The 18,259-nt window shown below is 49.5% G+C and overlaps 9 protein-coding genes across 9 annotated transcripts; 4 read left to right on the top strand and 5 right to left on the bottom strand.

Moving 5' to 3' along the window:
• Nucleotides 1–729: 729 nt before the first annotated feature.
• On the top strand, nt 730–2,889 carry N7484_002818 (Zn(II)2Cys6 transcription factor; the record flags this gene model as incomplete). Its single annotated transcript, XM_057113238.1, has 3 exons — nt 730–881; nt 931–1,888; nt 1,942–2,889. The coding sequence occupies 3 exons, from the start codon at nt 730–732 to the stop codon at nt 2,887–2,889; spliced, it is 2,058 nt and encodes a 685-aa protein (XP_056973378.1).
• Nucleotides 2,890–3,191: 302 nt separating this feature from the next.
• On the top strand, nt 3,192–3,841 carry N7484_002817 (mitochondrial 54S ribosomal protein mL38; the record flags this gene model as incomplete). Its single annotated transcript, XM_057113237.1, has 2 exons — nt 3,192–3,336; nt 3,393–3,841. The coding sequence occupies 2 exons, from the start codon at nt 3,192–3,194 to the stop codon at nt 3,839–3,841; spliced, it is 594 nt and encodes a 197-aa protein (XP_056973377.1).
• A 561-nt stretch (nt 3,842–4,402) lies between these two features.
• N7484_002816 (alpha-keto acid decarboxylase family protein) lies at nt 4,403–6,326 on the bottom strand (the record flags this gene model as incomplete). The annotated part of the gene is made up of 3 exons (XM_057113236.1): nt 4,403–6,057; nt 6,113–6,248; nt 6,312–6,326. 3 exons carry the CDS (start codon nt 6,324–6,326, stop codon nt 4,403–4,405), a joined length of 1,806 nt encoding a protein of 601 aa, XP_056973376.1.
• Nucleotides 6,327–7,008: 682 nt separating this feature from the next.
• N7484_002815 (uncharacterized protein) lies at nt 7,009–7,674 on the top strand (the record flags this gene model as incomplete). Its single annotated transcript, XM_057113235.1, has 1 exon — nt 7,009–7,674. One exon carries the CDS (start codon nt 7,009–7,011, stop codon nt 7,672–7,674), a length of 666 nt encoding a protein of 221 aa, XP_056973375.1.
• A 271-nt stretch (nt 7,675–7,945) lies between these two features.
• N7484_002814 (anaphase promoting complex subunit DOC1) lies at nt 7,946–9,290 on the top strand (the record flags this gene model as incomplete). The annotated part of the gene is made up of 2 exons (XM_057113234.1): nt 7,946–8,402; nt 8,455–9,290. The coding sequence occupies 2 exons, from the start codon at nt 7,946–7,948 to the stop codon at nt 9,288–9,290; spliced, it is 1,293 nt and encodes a 430-aa protein (XP_056973374.1).
• A 361-nt stretch (nt 9,291–9,651) lies between these two features.
• Nucleotides 9,652–11,075, bottom strand: leu2A (3-isopropylmalate dehydrogenase LEU2; the record flags this gene model as incomplete). Its single annotated transcript, XM_057113233.1, has 6 exons — nt 9,652–9,884; nt 9,947–10,574; nt 10,636–10,734; nt 10,790–10,855; nt 10,918–10,938; nt 11,025–11,075. 6 exons carry the CDS (start codon nt 11,073–11,075, stop codon nt 9,652–9,654), a joined length of 1,098 nt encoding a protein of 365 aa, XP_056973373.1.
• Nucleotides 11,076–11,758: 683 nt separating this feature from the next.
• N7484_002812 (CDP-diacylglycerol--inositol 3-phosphatidyltransferase) lies at nt 11,759–12,825 on the bottom strand (the record flags this gene model as incomplete). Its single annotated transcript, XM_057113232.1, has 3 exons — nt 11,759–12,127; nt 12,201–12,577; nt 12,648–12,825. 3 exons carry the CDS (start codon nt 12,823–12,825, stop codon nt 11,759–11,761), a joined length of 924 nt encoding a protein of 307 aa, XP_056973372.1.
• Nucleotides 12,826–13,632: 807 nt separating this feature from the next.
• Nucleotides 13,633–15,487, bottom strand: N7484_002811 (putative RNA splicing factor (Pad-1); the record flags this gene model as incomplete). Its single annotated transcript, XM_057113231.1, has 4 exons — nt 13,633–13,891; nt 13,953–14,429; nt 14,485–14,793; nt 14,850–15,487. 4 exons carry the CDS (start codon nt 15,485–15,487, stop codon nt 13,633–13,635), a joined length of 1,683 nt encoding a protein of 560 aa, XP_056973371.1.
• A 624-nt stretch (nt 15,488–16,111) lies between these two features.
• On the bottom strand, nt 16,112–17,297 carry N7484_002810 (fatty acid alpha-hydroxylase; the record flags this gene model as incomplete). Its single annotated transcript, XM_057113230.1, has 2 exons — nt 16,112–16,265; nt 16,321–17,297. 2 exons carry the CDS (start codon nt 17,295–17,297, stop codon nt 16,112–16,114), a joined length of 1,131 nt encoding a protein of 376 aa, XP_056973370.1.
• Between the last annotated feature and the right edge of the window lie 962 nt (nt 17,298–18,259).

Raw genomic sequence — 18,259 nt, 5'->3', positions numbered from 1 at the left:
TAAATAGTCGATCGTTTAACGGAAGCCATCCGTCTATGAGCGGGAGTATCCCGGAATGGAACTAACCCATGCCGGATATTAGTGTTTGGGATCTATTCTCGAAATTTGAGCGATGAAAAGGAGATGCGAAATAGCCCGGCGCAAAGGCGTGGACACTATCTGTAACTAAGCAAGCAAAATTTTCCACTTCTCCACTTCACTCTTTTACCTGTCTCCTCGCTCCTCATATCTATACCTTACGATACCTGCATATCACTATAGAAGGCCTGGGTTCTCATGTGGCATATTTCTGTATCATCAAACAACGTATTCACAAGCGGACATCTTGCAATGGTTGAGATCATCACTTGCATTGGCGATATAGATGTGAAGGACTTTCAGTCATGAGGACGCGCTGAGCGCCGCTGCGCTTCTGGCCGATGTTTGAGAATGTGTAGTAGCATGAGCCCATGGACCGCAGCAATTGACCTAATGAGTAAGTAGCCACTACGGGAAAAATCATACACGCAACACTAATCATGGTACTAGGTATTCCATTTGTAGTATAATTATACAAAACGTCCAATCTATGAGATCTATGAGAGGGCTTGGCAGTGTAGGTTAGTCATCTGACGGATGACTGCCGTGGCGGAAGCGATCCGAACATCCATCGCACTTCTCGCTTCTTGGAAATTGTCTGAATTATGACTGAAAATACTTCAAAAATACCAGTCAATAGTGCTATTTGTCATGAATTCTCCGCGCCGAAGTCGAAACCGTGCGGCATGTCGGCGTTGTCAAAGACGAAAGATTCGGTGCAACGGTGATCGACCCCAGTGCTCAGCATGCAAGAAGGCAAATGTGGCCTGTGTTAATGACGAGAAACAACAGGTGAACCGCACGTAAGCTTATATTGAATCACAACAGCTTGTACTATACTGACCTCCCTAGTTATATTGCAAACCTGCAAAGGCGAGTGGAATGGCTTGAGTCATTGGTCAAAGAGCAGACCGATGTATGCCTAGAAGATGGACCTCCCCTGGTCCAAGATGAAATGCACCAAACACACTCCCAAGGGAACTACATTGAATCGGCTCTTTCATTGCAACAGGAGCATTCTGCCAGGATATCTGCGGACTCTCACCCACCTGAGCAGTCAAGACAAGCGCATGAAATCGGGTTGGTATCCCTTTCCGCTGGTGGTGAGCCGAGATACATCGGTCCTTCGAGTGGATATTTTCTAGCAAATCTCGTTTTCTCAAGTACGGGACGGCGAAACAAGCCTTCAAAGGGCCACAGTACTGGCAATGAGCCATTATCACTATCAAGTGAGCTCTTTGACAGCCCCACGTCACTACCGACTCGCAAAGAAGATGCGATCGAATTGTCCGCCAAATACTTCTCTTTTATACACGTCATGTACCCATTCCTCCACGAACCTTCTCACATGCAGCGGGTAGAGAAGATGTATTCCACAGAAGGGACTTTCGACCCGATAGCCGCCTTTCATGTCAATATGGTACTGGCTATCGCGGCCTCGGACCTTTCCCGACGTTTTCGTATTCGACTGCCTGCCGAGGGTTACTACACTGCAGCTACACAGTACTTCGAAAAGGCCTGTGCAGAAGGGTCTCTCGATGGTCTTCAGAGTTTACTTCTTCTCATGGTTTATGCACTGCATAATCCTTCGTGCGGAGTGAACATCTGGAGTCTGAATTACCAGTGCCTGGGCGCGCTTATTGATTTAGGCCTACAGCGCGATGTACGTACATCGTCCGCGTTTCAAATTTCATTTTTACAGCAAGAAATGAGAACCCGGATCTTCTGGGTAGTTTACATTTTTGATCGCACGTTGGGTACCATGATGGGCCGACCGATTGGAGTTCGTGACGAGGCATGCGAGTTGCGAGTGGGTGAACTTGTGGACTATGGTCATAAATACTTATACTAATAATTATACAGCTCCCATCAGATATCTCCGATAAAGACCTTGCCCAGTCCGCAGCCGAGGAAACCGCTCTGGGGACGCCATCTCATATGACATACTCTATTCATCTATTCCAATTATCACGCATCAATTCCGAAATCAAATATGTCATGCATAGTATCTGCAGGGACGCTCCTACCTACGCCTACCCTCCTGTCACCAACATTCATGAGTGGCAGAGAGAAATGATTAATCGTCTTCAAGCATGGCTATCTGACATTCCTCGGGTCGCGGGCATGGAGTCAATCGCGAGAATCTGTGAGACAAAGTATCACGAAATGATGATCCTTCTCCTACGGCCCAGTCCCGGAATACCTGAGCCCTCGGAAGAGCTACTTTCCCTTTGTTTCCAACACGCCGTAGATCTCCTCCGTGGCTTCGGTGAGCTCTACCGGCAAGAGGCGCTCTTGTACAGTCGACTCATTGTCCACTCAATCTTCTTGGGTACCATTATAATGCTTCATTGCCTCTGTAGGCTCCCACGGATATCTTCTCAGGTGCAGATTGATGATGTGGTCGCGGATACATGCACCAGCATGAATATACTCAGCAGCATTGGGGAATACTGGACGGAAGCCAAGCGGGCAAGGGATTGCATTCAGGAATTATCAAATGCTACGATCCAGCGCTTGATCAAGAATCGTGAATTGGAGAGTACCACGAATGCAAGGAAAACAGACGATAGTTCCATACCTACGAGTGGTAGGAATACTCGGAGTCAAAACACGAACGACACAGTAGATGCCTTGGACACGGTGGATTCGGCTATTGATCTTGCTCCAACTATGAACTCAATAGATGACTTCAATCTCAACCTTGACTCAACGAGTTGGTTGGATGATTCGACGTCTGGTGGGTTTATGGATTTTACGGGTGTTCCAGATTTCGATAGCTTGATGTGGCAAGTTTTCAACAGCACATAGAGGAGCATTGATGACTTGCCGTGAAGGACTATGTCTTCATGGTTATTTGGTCAATAATTATCATAATCTTGGAAAGAAAGTGCCTTCAAGTAGATTGATGTATCGCATTCTAGTAAACATCCTTAATCTCGGGGTTTGATCGGACAAGATTACTATTCTTGACAGTGGATCTCGGGAGCCACATATCCCGAGGGATTCGTCATGCTTTAATATTGCCGAGTAGTTACCTCAATTACCTGAAATTTAGGGGCTCATAGTTTCATTCTTATTTGCAATTCAAGTCAGTTCAAACATTGAACAACATGCTGTCCTCAATCATTTCTCTCCTCTTCGCCGCGACCGCGTTGGCACAAACACCAGCAGGAAGCTACGCCCACACTAAGCATAACCTCGGGGCAGCCTATCAGAATGCGACAATCACCCCTGGAGCTTGGATCAGCCCTGATGGTAAAGGCATACTACACCCAAGTCACACAATGGCCAAGTAATAATGTGGCAAATAGACGTAAGCGACCAACCTGCCATCTGGCCTTCTAGCATGAAAATGCGCAAGGATACCAAGTACATGCTCATCATGCTGGATCTGAACATCCCTGACTCCGACGTCACCACCGCTGCTTACTATGACACATTGGTTCCCGGTGTCGCTGTGAACACTACTACACGTGTACACTGGTGGGGTGGCAACTATACAATTGACGATGGCAAATTCGTCAACTCGAGTGATAGTCTTGCGCCATACACCGCACCTCGTCCCAGGGATAGTACCAACCACACTTATACTTTGTATTTGTTTGATCAGCCTGCTGGGTATATCCCTTCTCAGGCTGCGTTGGATGGTACTTATTACTCTGAGACCACCAGTGCGCGTTTTAACTTTAGTTTGACTCCGATTTTGGAAGCGGTTGGGGAGCCTGTTGCTGCAACTTACTTCCTGAGTAACGAAGTCTAGGTTGATGACACTTCGGAAGAAAGGCATAGAGGCTTTGAATGTTGATCTCGGTTTCTAGTGTCGAAATACTGCATAGGACTTCACGCTTATCCCAAAATTTGTGCTCGAGGTGCATGATACCGAGGTTATACATTTCCATATCGAGATAGCCCAAATCGGGCTAAAGCTAGCGATGTAACCTATCATGCAAGCTGTGCTACTTTTGGAATAAATGACGAACTAAAAGGTTTCATTGGTAGATTGAAGCGATTTGAACCTGTAGGAGGGTCACACAAAAAGCAACGCAGACAACAATATCTAATTGGTCCATGTCAAAGCGAGTTTATCCGAACATCTTAAAATCCAACGAAAACAACACGGTTCTTCGACTCTCAAAGCTCAGCTATTCACTATTTACCAAAAAGCAGCTATATCGCATCCAAAATAGCAAAGAGACAGACCAAACACAAGATCAACTAGCAACGAATCCCTAACCTTACAATTATCATGGAATCACAGATTCTGACAGACCTGGAGAACCGCTAAGATGAGATCCAGCGTAAACCAACTAAGTATCACTCCTTAAGTGGCAGTCTTTCCATGAATCGCCGAAATCATGTCAGGGATTGTCTGCGGAGCATCGTGTTTATCTATGTAAATCTCCACAAGACGCAAGGGCTCAGGCTGCGCCTCGTCAAAGTTCCCAGCCGGCCCAAACTGGTCATCCGTGAGAAGTGCTTCCAACTCATCCCTCGTGCGAACACTGTACGTCCTGACGGAATCAGGCTTAGGAGTAAACACCTGAGGAAGAAGTTTGTAGTCCCAAGGCTGGACGTCATTGTAGCTCTTCTCCCAACCATTGATAAAGCGCTCAATAGTGTAACCATCGTTGCAAATGACAAAGATAATCACACCCAGTTCTTGGCGAACTAAAGTGCTGATCTCCTGTGCTGTCATTTGCAGGCTGCCGTCGCCGGTGAAGAGGATCGTGCGTCGCTTCTTCTTTGTCTCGGACTCCTCGAGCTGTTCGCGCGCTGCAATTGCCGCTCCGACTGTTGCTCCGAGCGCAAATCCGATTGAGCACCATAGAAGCTGGAACAGTGATTGTGCTCCTCGCGGGTGATGGCACCATACTCCACCGAGGGCTGATGTTCCGATGTCCATCGCAACAATATCGTCTTCTTCAAGCCAGGAGCTGATGCGCTGCCACATCCATTCTTGGGATAGTTCAATGCTGCCTGCGCTCGTGTCGATTTTCTTGCTGGGAATGGCTTGGTCGGCCTCATCCAGGGAGATTTTGGGGGCTTTGGTGCCTACTGAGCTTGCTGGAGATGATAATGGACTGCTAGAATAGGAGTTCGATGCGGTGTTTGATGTAGAGGCACAAATCGCATCGGAGAGTTTTCCAAAAACATTTTTCATTGAAAGGCCAGAGTAAGTCTCTTCTACCATTTTCACGGTATCCCGATGAAATACAATCGTGTCAACATCGGGTATGTCACTCTTGAAGGCCCCGGTATTCAGGTCTGATGGACGGGGCCCGATGAGAAGAATCAAATCGCTTGACTGTATTGCCTCTCGCACACCTGGGTTGGAGACGTCACCTGCGTAGATTCCACGGAAATTGGGCAGGCTCTCGTTGATTATGCCCTTTGCCATCGGGAAAGCAAAGCACGGTAGATTAGACTTCTCGACAAAGCTTCTGGTAACGTGTAGACCCTCATATCTACCAGCAAGGCTGTCGACAATGACGACTGGGTTCTGGGCCTTGAACAAGCGCTCACGTATAGTCTTCACGACATGCTCTTCCGTCGCCGTTGTGCTGGTTGACGGAGGGCGCAGCAGCAAAGGCTTTTCCAGTGGGGATGAATCGATTTCAGCCTTCACCAAATCCATGGGGAGTCCAATGTATACAGGCTTGCTGGAGCGGTAGCATTCAACGATTGTATCATCGATCATCTTGGTCGCTTCTAGAGGGTCTTTCAACTGAATAGCAGCAGCGGAAATCCGTTCACTCATTTTCATGAATGACTCAAAATCTCCATCTGCCAGGGTGTGATGGAAAGGTAGCTCCTTTTCCTGGATGGTGGTTGACGGGAATCCCACAATATGGATGATGGGAACGAGCTCGGCAGAGGCTCCTGCAATCGCATTTAAGGCAGAGAGCTCGCCAACTCCAAGGGTGGTGACGATGACTGACATGCCTCTGATGCGTGCATATCCATCGGCAGCATATCCTTGAGTGGTGTTAGGTCTTCTTTCAGCTCACATTCATTGTCTTTATTAACGTACCAGCATTGAGTTCGTTAACGTTGCCAACCCAGTGCAGGCCGCACTCTTCGATGTAGTCCAGGGCAGTGAGATTAAAATCTCCGGGTACTCCGAATACAGATCTTATGTTGATCTCGTAGATACGACGGAAAAGATACTGCAGAAAGACCCATCAGTCAGTCATCACCGAAAAGAGATCTGGTCCATGGGTAGACAATACCTCTGCAAGGTGCATGTTGAAATTTGGTAGAGAAAGGCTCTAGTCAATGGACTGTTTCAAATCATTGATGATTCTGGGAAGAAGTTACTTGTGAACGATGAGCTGGAGAGGATGCCTGGTCTCGGTCTTTTATACTTTACCTCCAGCATTACCATATAGTTTGTGTCATGGATTTCAATTTTTGCCATTTGGCACAATTCAGTCAGCAATCACTCCATCTACATCTCACTCAGCATGATCTTTGGGAAGCCATCGTCCAAACATGATTTGTACCCGAGTGCAAGCGAGTGTGTTACCCGTTTCGGAGTGGTGCGCATAGATCGGCACGATCAAGCACGAAATCGAACATACTTGCGGACGATCTAGTTTTTCATACCTAATCGATTGCCAGAAAACCTTCCAAAACCGATGCATATTTTGGCTCGGTAATCAGAGCTTTCGCATTCACGTTCGCATTCATCAAAGGCTGCATTTTCTGACATTGGGAGGGTAGGACAACCCCTATGGAAAGGGTATACGTGAGGATGATCACCAGTGTCAGTGATGGCAAACTGTTCATCCGAGGTGTCACCAAGACTACGATGTGGTAGATAAAAACGGATCGAGATCGCGTACAATTAAATGCTGGAAGGGGACTAACTTCCCTGTTCACACATACAATTAGACACGCTCGTTGCCGTACATTTACCAACTCACAATGTCGATTCTCAAGATACACCCACCCGATAAATACCAACATATGCGACACATTATCAAGCAAGAGCTTAGTCTCGACCCACCGCAGGGCCTACTAGCCGAATTTACCGATAGCTTCTACGGTGGCTGCACCCATGTGGAGCGACTTGTCTCTCCCAAGAAGGCTGCAGACATGTTTCGTGAAGCATACATAGATCCAGATAAGGAGGACTGTGGACCAAAGACAGCCACTGGCTCCACACCGCAAACACGGAAATTGTCTCTTTCTGGCTACGAGATTATGGATCATGAAAACGCCTCGTCCATAGGTGAAGGGGAACTTATCACTGCGTTGACTGGCCAGCTTGAGGTCCACGGCCAGGTCTTCTGGACCCAGGGAGTTGGCGAGGGAGTGACGGGTTGTCTGAATGAAGTTCTCCATTCTATCGGTCTAGTAGTCAAGGTACTTGAATATGAAACTGCCGTCACAGAATGCGATGCCGCCATCGAGCTGGATGAAGATGAGTATATATCGGGTGAAGTGGTTGTTACGTATGTGAAATGCTCAGACGTCACGTCGCATACTGCGTGGGGCATCGGTATAGGCGAGAGTGAAGTGGATGCATTCATGAAGGCTTTTCTTCAAGCGGCAGCATCTGTAAGTTCATCCTTGTGGGGGATGGTTTAGCTCTCAGCTTATGGTTCTGCAGTTCATGACGTGATGAAACCTCAAAAGCGGTAAACGAATGTACTTTCGGTATATTGTTTAGTAGATCGAGCTCAACCCCATAAGGAAGAATAGCTTACTTCATTCGTATATCTTTTGAATCACATAGTCTGTGTCCATGAAATCTGGGCTGCGTGTTATCGAGTGGAGCCTCCATAGACGCTAACCCACAACGGGGCGGGCAAGGTAAACATGCTTTCGCCGCAAAGTTTCCTGTATGTGACCTCTCACCATGCCACACCTAAGGCGACAACCTAACTATGATTTGCCGCAAGGGGCCCCGAGTCTCCGCACCCAATTCCAAACCCCTCCTTCGCGACATACCCCAACAAACCCAACCCATCGACTCTACCCGTCCTCTGGTCCCCATGAGATAACTCCGGACCCGTTGCCTGTGATGGCGCCTCCATCGGGATACCCAAATCCTTTCAATATTTTTGGGCGGGGAAGAGCTCAACACCCTCCACCTCCCGAGCCGGTCGACGTCGAGGACGAGTTTGAGGATGCCGACGAGGACTACGATGTCAATGCGGAAGGCATGGAACTGGGCGAATACGACGATGGAATGGCGGGCGAGGAACTAGACCTTGAGGATGATGTTGACGATACCGGCGATATGGACGGTGAGGAGATCGATGAGGAGATCATGGAATCCCAACTTGAAGGGGATGAGGAAATGCACGATCAAGGTACGAGTCGTCTTGGCTCTACTAAGTCCTTCACATGTACTAACCGTGATAGAACGATCCCCATCGCCCGTTCCACCTAACCTCCGCGAGATCTCATCCCTCGCTTCCTGGACCGTCTCGACCTCCAAACCTGGCTGCGGCGTTGCGGCCCTCCGAAACCCCTCTCCTCAGCAATACTGGCAATCAGACGGCCCCCAGCCGCACACATTGACACTACACTTTTTCAAGCTGGTCGCTATTGTTCGCATTCGCGTTTACCTCGACTTCGAGCTCGACGAGAGCTACACACCCACAAAGATGGTGTTCCTGGCCGGCATGGGCGGAAACGACCTCGTCGAGTTCGCAACATGGGAAGGTGATGGACCCTGCGGCTGGGTCGATGTGCGTCTAGAAGGCGTAGGCGGACGAAACGGAGGCTGGGTCCGAGAGAATCTATTCCAAAAAGACCGCGCAGCCAAGAACGCCCGTCGCAAGTCCCAGAAAAACGACGACAGCGAACCATCTGACACGGAAGCGCTGGACGGCGTGGATCCTATCGGTGACGAACTGGATCCCTACTGCGGAAATGTGCTGAAGGCCATGGTGTTACAGGTGCGCGTGATGGAAAACCATCAGAACGGAAAAGATACACATGTTCGTGGGTTCCAGGTTTTCGCCTGTGACGAAAGTCGGAGGCGTGTTGCTGCTGCTCCGTCTGCATCTGCTGATGCTGGGCATCGCAACCATCGCCGATTTAGTGCAAGGCAATCTTTACGTGGAGGATTCACTGGCGAGGCGCATCATGCGCGTATTGCGAGTATGGCTAGTGAGGATCTTGATACTTCTCGACTTGGGGCGGCTTCTGGGTTGGATGAGCCGGATTGGATGGGTGAGCCTATTATTCGATGATCACTGAAGTTAAGGCATCCTGGTGGCGTTATGTTTTGACATGAGGAGTTTTTCTGGCTTCGAGATACCCTAGTCCAGGTTTTTTTTAAGGTCAGATAAATGTGAATTACTATCCTAGGACATGAATCACGAAAAACCAAACAATCCTAGAATCGTATTGCTGTCTTCAATATCCCGCACCCTCGCTTCTATAGCAACACGGGCCACAGACCACAGGAACTTATTACCGAGCCAATGAAATGATTCAAGCGCCAGGTACAAGCAATACTTAATCTAGAAGCTCCAAAGGGTATTCAATTTTTTCTAGACTTATTATATCATATACCGAGAATTTTCAAAGCAAAGCCAAGTTCGCCTATATTTACTGAAGCAGCTTAGCAAGCTCAGCAGCGACGGCATCACCAACCTCAGTGGTGGTAGCCTTGCCACCAATGTCACCGGTGCGAACACCGGCCTCGATGACGTTGCTAACAGCCTTCTCGATGATCTTAGCATCATCGAACATGCCGAAGGAGTACTGCAGCATCATGGCAACGGAAAGGATAGCAGCAACGGGGTTAACAATGCCCTTGCCGGCAATATCGGGGGCGGAACCTGCAATACAAATCAGTACTTCGAACATACACTATAGGTCACCAGAGAGAAGGGACACATACCGTGGATAGGCTCGTAGATACCGTTAACCTTGGTCTTGCCATCAGGCACAGCAGTCAAAGAAGCACTAGGCAGCAAACCCAGCGAACCAGGAATAACACTCGCCTCATCACTAATAATATCACCGAACAGGTTGCTAGTAACAACAATACCGTTCAACTGACGGGGGTTCTTGATCATAATCATAGCAGCAGAGTCAATAAGCTGGTGGCTAATGGGCACCTGGGGGAACTCATTGGCCATGACCTCAGTGACAACCTTGCGCCACAGACGGCTGGTAGCGAGCACATTGGCCTTATCCAGACTGGTAACGGGGAGAGGGGGGTTGTGCTGCAAGGCAAGGTTGGCAGCGAGACGGGTGATGCGCTCGATCTCAGCGCGGGAGTAGGGCTCAGTGTCCATGGCGTATCCGGAGCCGTCATCTTCCTTGCGGTCACCGAAGTAGATACCACCGGTCAACTCGCGGATAATGTTGAAGTCGACGCCGCGGCAAACATCGGACTTGAGGGGGGAGCTCTCGACGAGGGAGGGAGCGGCGAAGTTGCAGGGGCGCAGGTTGCCGAATGTGCCCATCTCCTTGCGGAGACGGAGGATACCCTGTTCGGGGCGGACAGCGCCAGTGCCCCATTTCTGTGTTGCGGAGCTTGTTAGTATTCGTCTAGTGTGTCTGTTCGGAGGGTTCAGAACGTACGGGTCCACCAATGGCACCGAGGAGGACGGCGTCGGCGTTCTTAGCGGCGTTGAGAGCCTCGTCGGTCAGGGGAGTACCAGTGGCGTCAATGGAAGCCTTCTTCAGTTAATGGTGGAGGTTCTCACTCAATCTTTCTGGGTATACGTATACTCACGCCGCCGAGCAGGTGGTCCTGCAAGTTGAAGGTGACATCACGGCTCTTCTCGATCACGCGGAGGATCTGGACGGAGGGTCAGAAATTGAATTGACTTGTAACGTCAAGATAATGCGGGCTCCTTTTACCTTGACAGCCTCAGCGGTAACCTTTTGTTTTCAACTCCGTTAGTCATTTGGTCTCAGCTTCGTCCGATAGAGCATCTATATCGGAACCAGTACAGTGGGTAACTCACATCGGGACCACAGTGGTCACCACCGAAGACAACGACGTTGAAGGCAGGCATTTTGATAGATAAAGAATTGTTAATAGGAGAGCACTCAATTGGTTCGAAGGGGAGCTTTAAAAAAGGTGGGATGCGGGTGAAGTCGACCCCGCCAACTCCGAGATCGGCGACATGCAGCCCACACTTTCTTCAACGCTACATCCCATATCCACTACGGGGGACCTCTCGGTTTGCGGGCTGCTTGTTTACTTTATCCGGTCAACCGCGGTAACTCGTTAATTGATACTTTAGGTATTCACGCACATGCATTAAATGATGTATGAAAATTGCATTAAGAATATCAAGGTAAAAAAAAAACAAAAAAATGCAAAAATGGGAAAAGACACGTTTGAAGAGACGAGGGTTGCGTAGGCAAGCAAAAAAAGAAAGAACACAACCCTGGATGTACTGTACAAGGTTCCAGAATCCAGAATCCAGACTATTCCTGAGGATCACGTTGATCCTGCCCAAGACGCCTACAAAAAGGATTTGAACCACCAAACAAAACCTCATGTGGAAGCCAAGGCGACAGCTATTAGTGTTGCCGTTGCCGAGGCCCCATGAATCGCAGACCAAAGCTCCCAAGATATGCATGACCCGAGAGTGGGTGTAAGGATAGATAAGTCAAAGAGGGAGCTAGTCCACTAGCTATACGCCGATAGGAATGGAACGAGCTGCAGCTCGATGACACCGCTGAGACAAGCTTATTTTCTCTTGCGGTTACGGCGAGCCTCGAGATCACCTTCAGCCATCCACTTGCTGGCATTGACCATTTGGACGACGTTGACAAACTGCTTGAATGCCATGACAGGGGCCGCGACGCCAGTGATGACCCAAGGCCAGAAACTATCGATTTTGTTCGCACGAGCCAACTCGAGAGCACCGGCACTCCACGGGCTCGCGAAAAGACTGCCGGGCTGGGGGTGCGCGGGGTTTCCGGGCTGGGCGGAAGACGGCTGAGCATCGGGGACCGGCTGCAGAAGGGAGGGAGAGAGGGTGGGCGAAGAAAAGGACAGCAAGTAGAGGCCGATGAAGAAAACCTCGTTCAAGCAGCAGCAGATAAACAGAACGATCTTAAGAGATGAAAAATGTCAGAATCGGAAGAAAATAGATAACTGCTGACGTGGAGATACCAGATCATCTTACCTTGCTGTTGTAGTATTGGTATAGCACCCAGCTCCGGCTGGAATCAATCTTCTTGTGGCTCTGGTTAGATCCACCCATGCTCAGAGTGGCGTACATGTGCATGTAATGACTGGCCAGATCCAAGCAGATCAGACCCTGGAACACAATAGCCCACCGGGGCCAGGCGGAGCCCAGGAAGACCAGCAAGCAGGATGTAGTACAGCGATCTGTCACCATGTCCAATACCGCACCAAAAGTGGTGGACTGGTCGAAGTACCGCGCCGCATATCCGTCCAGTGCATCTAGTAGACAGGAAACGCTATACAAGATGGAACATGTCCGGGGGTGGAGGGGCATGTAGTAGAGCGATGCGAAGGCGAGGATGATTCGGGAGTACCCTGGGAGAGAATAGCCATTTCAGCAAAAGATACTTTTATCTAGATCACCATTTGAACATCAAATACATACCGATGAGATTGGGCCAGAACAAAAACACGTTCTCCCGCGGGCCTTCACGCGCCGCAGACCGAGTCCTTTTCTTCGAGGGCGTGCGCTTGGATGGCGTGGGCGCAACACCATTGCCCTCTTCACTCTCCTCCCCGTTGACAGCTAGGGCAGCTTTTTGCCGTCGAGTTCTGGCGCTCATTGTGATATGTAGGAAGTCGGAATCAAGGGAGTTAGGAAATCGAGGAGAAATACACAACTAGGATAAGGGGTGATCATCCAAATAAAAGTTGTGCTTATCTAAGCTTTGCTATCTCCGGGGCTCCGGTACGCGCGCTCAAGGTTAAATTGCCAAGCCTGGTGCTGTGTTGCGTGTCAGACCATTTCCGATGGCCATGAGCCCCTCTTCAACCCTTGGCAGATCGGGAGTTTAAGCTAGCTCCTCTAGTGCATTTGCAGGGCTTATCGTTTTGGTCACGATTGGGAATGTGATAAGACCACCTAATCACCTTTGGTGAAGACCCACCCAAGGTAATGCTGCAGTTTCAGTTCTAAAGATTGGGCTCCAACAATTTTTTTAACCGTGCTGTTCAATGAGCCTGGAATGCCGAAGATTCTAGTAATTGTGAATTTAGAGTTACGTGGCATAAAAACAAATAGATATGATGCCGTGGAACAATGCCACTAGTAAAAAAGGAAAAGGGACTAAAAAAAAAAGAAACTAGAACAAACAGTCAAAGAGAATCAATGCATATTGCGGCGTCCAGCAGGACCTCACGATTTTCTGAAAATCGCGCTTCCTAAAGACAGATCATTTCAAGTAGCATGGCCCATCGCGATGGGCCAAAAGACAAGTGTACACAACGTGAAGATTGGCACCTACCAAGAGCAGAATCATTCGGAAAGCCTAAAAACAAGACGCCAAAGGGAATCTGCCTGAAAAAACGTGCCATGTTAGAGAATACAAAGTAGAGCCCTTGGGGCGTGGGTGGAAGGGCGATTGGGGCGATTAGATCGCCTTGGTGCGCGAAAACAAACTGCTGTAAACGGCGTCCACGACCGGTTGGGCAGTGATCGTCCTGCCACCGAAGAAACGACCATTTAGGCCTTTGATGGCGTTCTCGCCGCCTTGAACGCGGTCGAACTTCAGATAGATGTCGCCTTGAGAGCTCGGATCTAGCGAGATGTGAACAACGTGACCATATTTTTCTTCGCATTCGGAGCGGACGTCATCCTCCAATTCTTTGATCCAGGCCTCTCCTTCTTCTCTGTAAATATTGTTAGTAGCTGGGCTGGATAAGCACTTCACGTGGGGAAAAATCAACTTACTCAGCGGCATCAAACATGTTCCGAAGCATCACGCACCGACTCGCCATGTTCACGTTGACGGGCAATGGCCTAGTCTCGGTCTTGGGTCGAAGCACCTTCTGCTGTTCGTCGGCGGAAGGCTCGGGTTCATCTGTTCGTGCAAGTTTCCTCATCAACGCGTCCCTACTGTAGTTGTTGAAGTTTACTCCCGCAACGTCTGTGTCGTCAAGGGCACTGGCACCGGTGCCTTTTTCGGATTCACGGCCACCCGCACGATCGAAGTTGTTCGAGCCGCCGGCTTGGACGCCGCGGCCTCCATGACCGGAGAAGGAAGAACCCTGGAAATTTGTTTGACTGGCAGAAGGGCCCTGTGGGCGAGTTGAGCTCGAATCCGGGGTGAACTTATCATTGCCAAGGCCAACACGAATGGCTCGACCAGCAAGATCAAATCCGTTCATTTTCTCTAGAGCGTCACGGGCTTGGTTGGGATCACGGAACCTAGATGATTATTAGTCGTGGACAAACGTCATAAGAAAAGATCGGGGAATCTTACTGGACAAACGCATAACCTTTGCTTCGACTGGTCTCATCCTTCTGCAACTGCACAAACTCGAGTTCGCCAAACGGTTCGAAGACATTCTGGAGATCATTCTCAGTGATGCTGAAATGAACGTTACCCACATAGAGTCTGTGAAATGGTGCTGAGTGCTGAGGGCCTGAACTGGCCTCCGGATTACGGGCTTGGCGATTCTTCTCGGCCTCGGTCAACTGCGCGATAATAGGAATGCCTAGGAGTTTCTGGCCTGTGAGTTGAATTGCGCCGGGGACGGAATCTTCGCTTTTGAATTCCACATAGCCGACACTGAAAACACATTAGCAGAGGTTCTGATTATTGGAGAGGACAACAGAAACACGTACCCTTTGGATCGTCCGCTGACGCGGTCCTTAACGATTTGAGCCTCCTTAACAGGGCCAACCTTTTCAAAGAAGGCCATCAGCTCTTTAGTCCGTAGGCGCGCGGCAAGCTGCTGCACAAAGATAGTCCGCTTGTCCCGCTCATCCTCATTGGGTTCGGGTGACTTGCTGGGACTCCGGCGAGGAGTGTTGCGACGAGCGTCGCGATCACGGCGAGGGCGCCGTTCATCCTCACGTTCTCGTCGGGAAGGGCGGTAGTGCCGATCATCATGGGGTGAGCGTGAACGAGCGCGCCCTCCACGGTAGAAGTCGCCGCTAGAGCGACGCTCATCGTAACGATCACGGCGAGGGCGACGTCGGTCACTCTCACGACTCCGGCTCCTCTTCCGGCTTCTATGGCTTCCGTTAGCACTGCCGTGTTCGCTGTGTGGGCTTTTCATCTCCTCATCGCCGTCCACATCTCGGTCACGGCGACGGTCGCGACTACGGTCTCGGCGTCTGCGTCTATCACGAGAACGATCGCGATCACGGCGGTCAGAAGTGTCAGCATGGGAGCGGTTGTCATTATCTTCCTGCTTGATTGGTGCCTCAGTGGGGGCAGCGGTTGACTCGAGAAGAGCCTCCACGTCGAGTCCCGACATCGTGGGAACTGCCTGTCGTTGATTGCGGTGTGGTGGGCTGGCGTCAAGGGCGTTCAGTCACTTTAGGACTGGGTCGAAAGGAGTTTGATTTGAATGGGAGCAGCCTTAACCTTATTTCGAGAAGTGAAGCTTTTGCTTGCAATTGATCTCCGAGCAGTGAAAGGGCGGAGGGCAGATAGTAACTGGATGGGATATTAAGGAACGGGGAGGCGGAGTCACGTGGGGGTTTAAAGTTTTATTGTTGCCTCAGGCGGTAACTTTGCCACCCCTCCGGATACTAATCTCAGATGGAAATGTTTACATGAAATAGCCTACAAAAATTACAGGCAAGTGAAAGCAAAGTACTTCAGAACTTTTTGAGATAAAGACATGATGGTATGTAAGGGGTTTCCATTATGATTATTAACGAGGCGCACTAATAAGTGTTACCCAAAGTATAACTCAATCGACATTCTCTGGATCGTATTCTGTACCCAGAAAAGTCACCCGTTCAAGGACAGGGTTCATGACAAACATATACACGCTCCCGACCTTATGGTCGCGCAGAGCAATTGACTCGACGTGAATTCGTGAATGCGAAAGCCTGGCTACTTGTTGCAAGGCTTAGGGTCTAAGACAAGCTTTTTACTGAGCCTTGGAGCCCTTGGGAGGCGGGGTCTCCAGCTCGGTGCCAAAGACTCGATCCCAGAATCGGCTGGTAACGCCAAAGCCATTCTCGAAATCTGCGTAGTGGTGCTGGAGGTGGTACTTCTTGAGTTCCTTGTAGTACATAGGAAGACTAAATAATGTCAGCACAATCCATTACAAAAAATATTTGAAGTTTGAGAACTTACTTGCGGTGGTGAAGGAAATAGTGGGTCAAGTCATAGCAGATGTACCCGAAGACGCCGCCACAGAACACTTGCACGGCCGCAAACCAGTTGTAAAAGAAAACGGTATGGGCCAATTTCCAAAACGGAGCCGCCAAGGCCACGAACAGGGTTGGCGGCATGACTAGCCGATATTTGTCCATAGGAAGGTAGTGATGAATGCCATGAAGCAAAAAGTGTGCGGTCAGACCAACTCGGTTATCGGGAAGCCAATTGTCAACATGGAAGAGGAAACGGTGCATGAGATATTCAATCAATGACCACAGGCAAACACCACCAATCCAGTATGCAGCAGCAGCGAGAGGATCACCCAGGCCGGCTGTTCCAACCTTAGTGCCATAGGCGACGAGCGGCAGCCAGATCATAGGCACCACATACCATGATGTCTTGCTGAGAGGCTCCAAGAAGTTACCAAAGAGTGGGGCCGATTCGCCGCCCTTGTAGTGGCGAGGTCGGTGGATCTGCTCCAGATAAAACTCCTTCGAAAAAGTGCTGTACCACAACTGGGGAAAGAGAGGCTTATTGAGATCCAAGAATTTGTGTGTCTTGAAATCTTGCGAATAGTCCGTTTCGACCGACAGATCCTCCTCTCGCGACATTCCAGTTGTTTGGTAAACAGGCGAAGAATCGGCTTCACTAGCATCCACTCCTGACGCTTTGGCCTTGGTGGAAGTAGAGCCGCTCGGGGCGAGGAAACCGACGTGGTAGTCATCCAGGATTTCGTAAGCTGCCTCACTATGCTCATGAGAGATTTCGTCCTTCATAATCTCCAGAACATCCTTCCCTGCGTAGTCTAGGATTAGATCACCGCCTCCGGGATGGTCCTGCACGAAATCCGTGACATCGTAAACCTTGCGCCCGATGGTGATAAAACAAGATTTGACGTTGTTATGCGCCTCAACCTCGGCGGCCGTAAACGTCGGTAGAACCCGTCCCGGCATTTTGAAGGCTGGAAATTCAACGGCACTGATTGTAGGAAGATGCGAATAATTGAACGAGGTGACTTGGGTGGCTTGGGTAGGTTGAACGACGGTGTGAAAGTCGTTAGGTTAAGAGTTGATCTTTTCTCGGAGGCTGCGGGATCTTTTATTCAGGGGAGGCGTGGCGTGACAATCGGACCGCCTCGGCAGAATTTTGCCCAAACCAAGACAACCCCAGACTTTTTACATCAGACAATCTCCGGCAGATTCCGTATTTCCCGGCGAGGTTGAGGATCAGGCAATGCAGTCAACTCTGTCAATATCAGAGCAATGCGCAAATAGTCTTGGTTGCTTGGCGTGATGCTAGGGTACCATGAATGCGACTTCACCTAAGACCCCTGAAATGCTTACCTTACCGCATGCGTCTAGGGACCCCAGAATCAGTACCTGGGTCACCCAATCGATCTTGTTGACTCTTTTTAGATTTTCAGTCCACCTATGTGAGGTACATTGTATCTGCGGGAAATTTGAGTTACAAATTCGAATCATGTTGGTCTCGCCATTTTTTTTTTCTTTTTGTCTTTTTGGTTTTCACGATGGGTCATGTTGGGTTGTAGGGAGAGACATTTAGACTTGCAAACCTGCCTTGGATGTTATCCGTACAAATTTACCTAACTAGGTAAGTAGTGATACGTCTTGAGTATGGGATATGCACCAAGATTCTCTGGTACCAGTCTCGAGAAGCGTGAGATTCACTGTGTAAGCTGCAATCACTTCCAAGGTTCCCTTTAATGGTTTGAGTAGTAGTACGTTTCAATATCTATGCCTGCATTTTTTGTGGCAGGCTGGCCGCAATCCTACCTAGCCCGCATCAGATCAAGCATCTCGGTTGGTTTACTCGGATCTTTCATGGGTGGATGAAAGTCGGTGTGTCACTAGCTTGAACACGGCTATGGCTTTCTCTCAGGTACCGAAGGATGTCA

This window comes from Penicillium longicatenatum (assembly GCF_028827895.1).
Source record: "Penicillium longicatenatum strain IBT 33135 chromosome Unknown contig_2_segment0_segment0, whole genome shotgun sequence".
Taxonomy (NCBI): Eukaryota; Fungi; Ascomycota; class Eurotiomycetes; order Eurotiales; family Aspergillaceae; genus Penicillium; species Penicillium longicatenatum.
The sequence above is the reverse complement of the archived record's forward strand: the minus strand, read 5'-3'. Positions and strand labels throughout refer to the sequence as shown.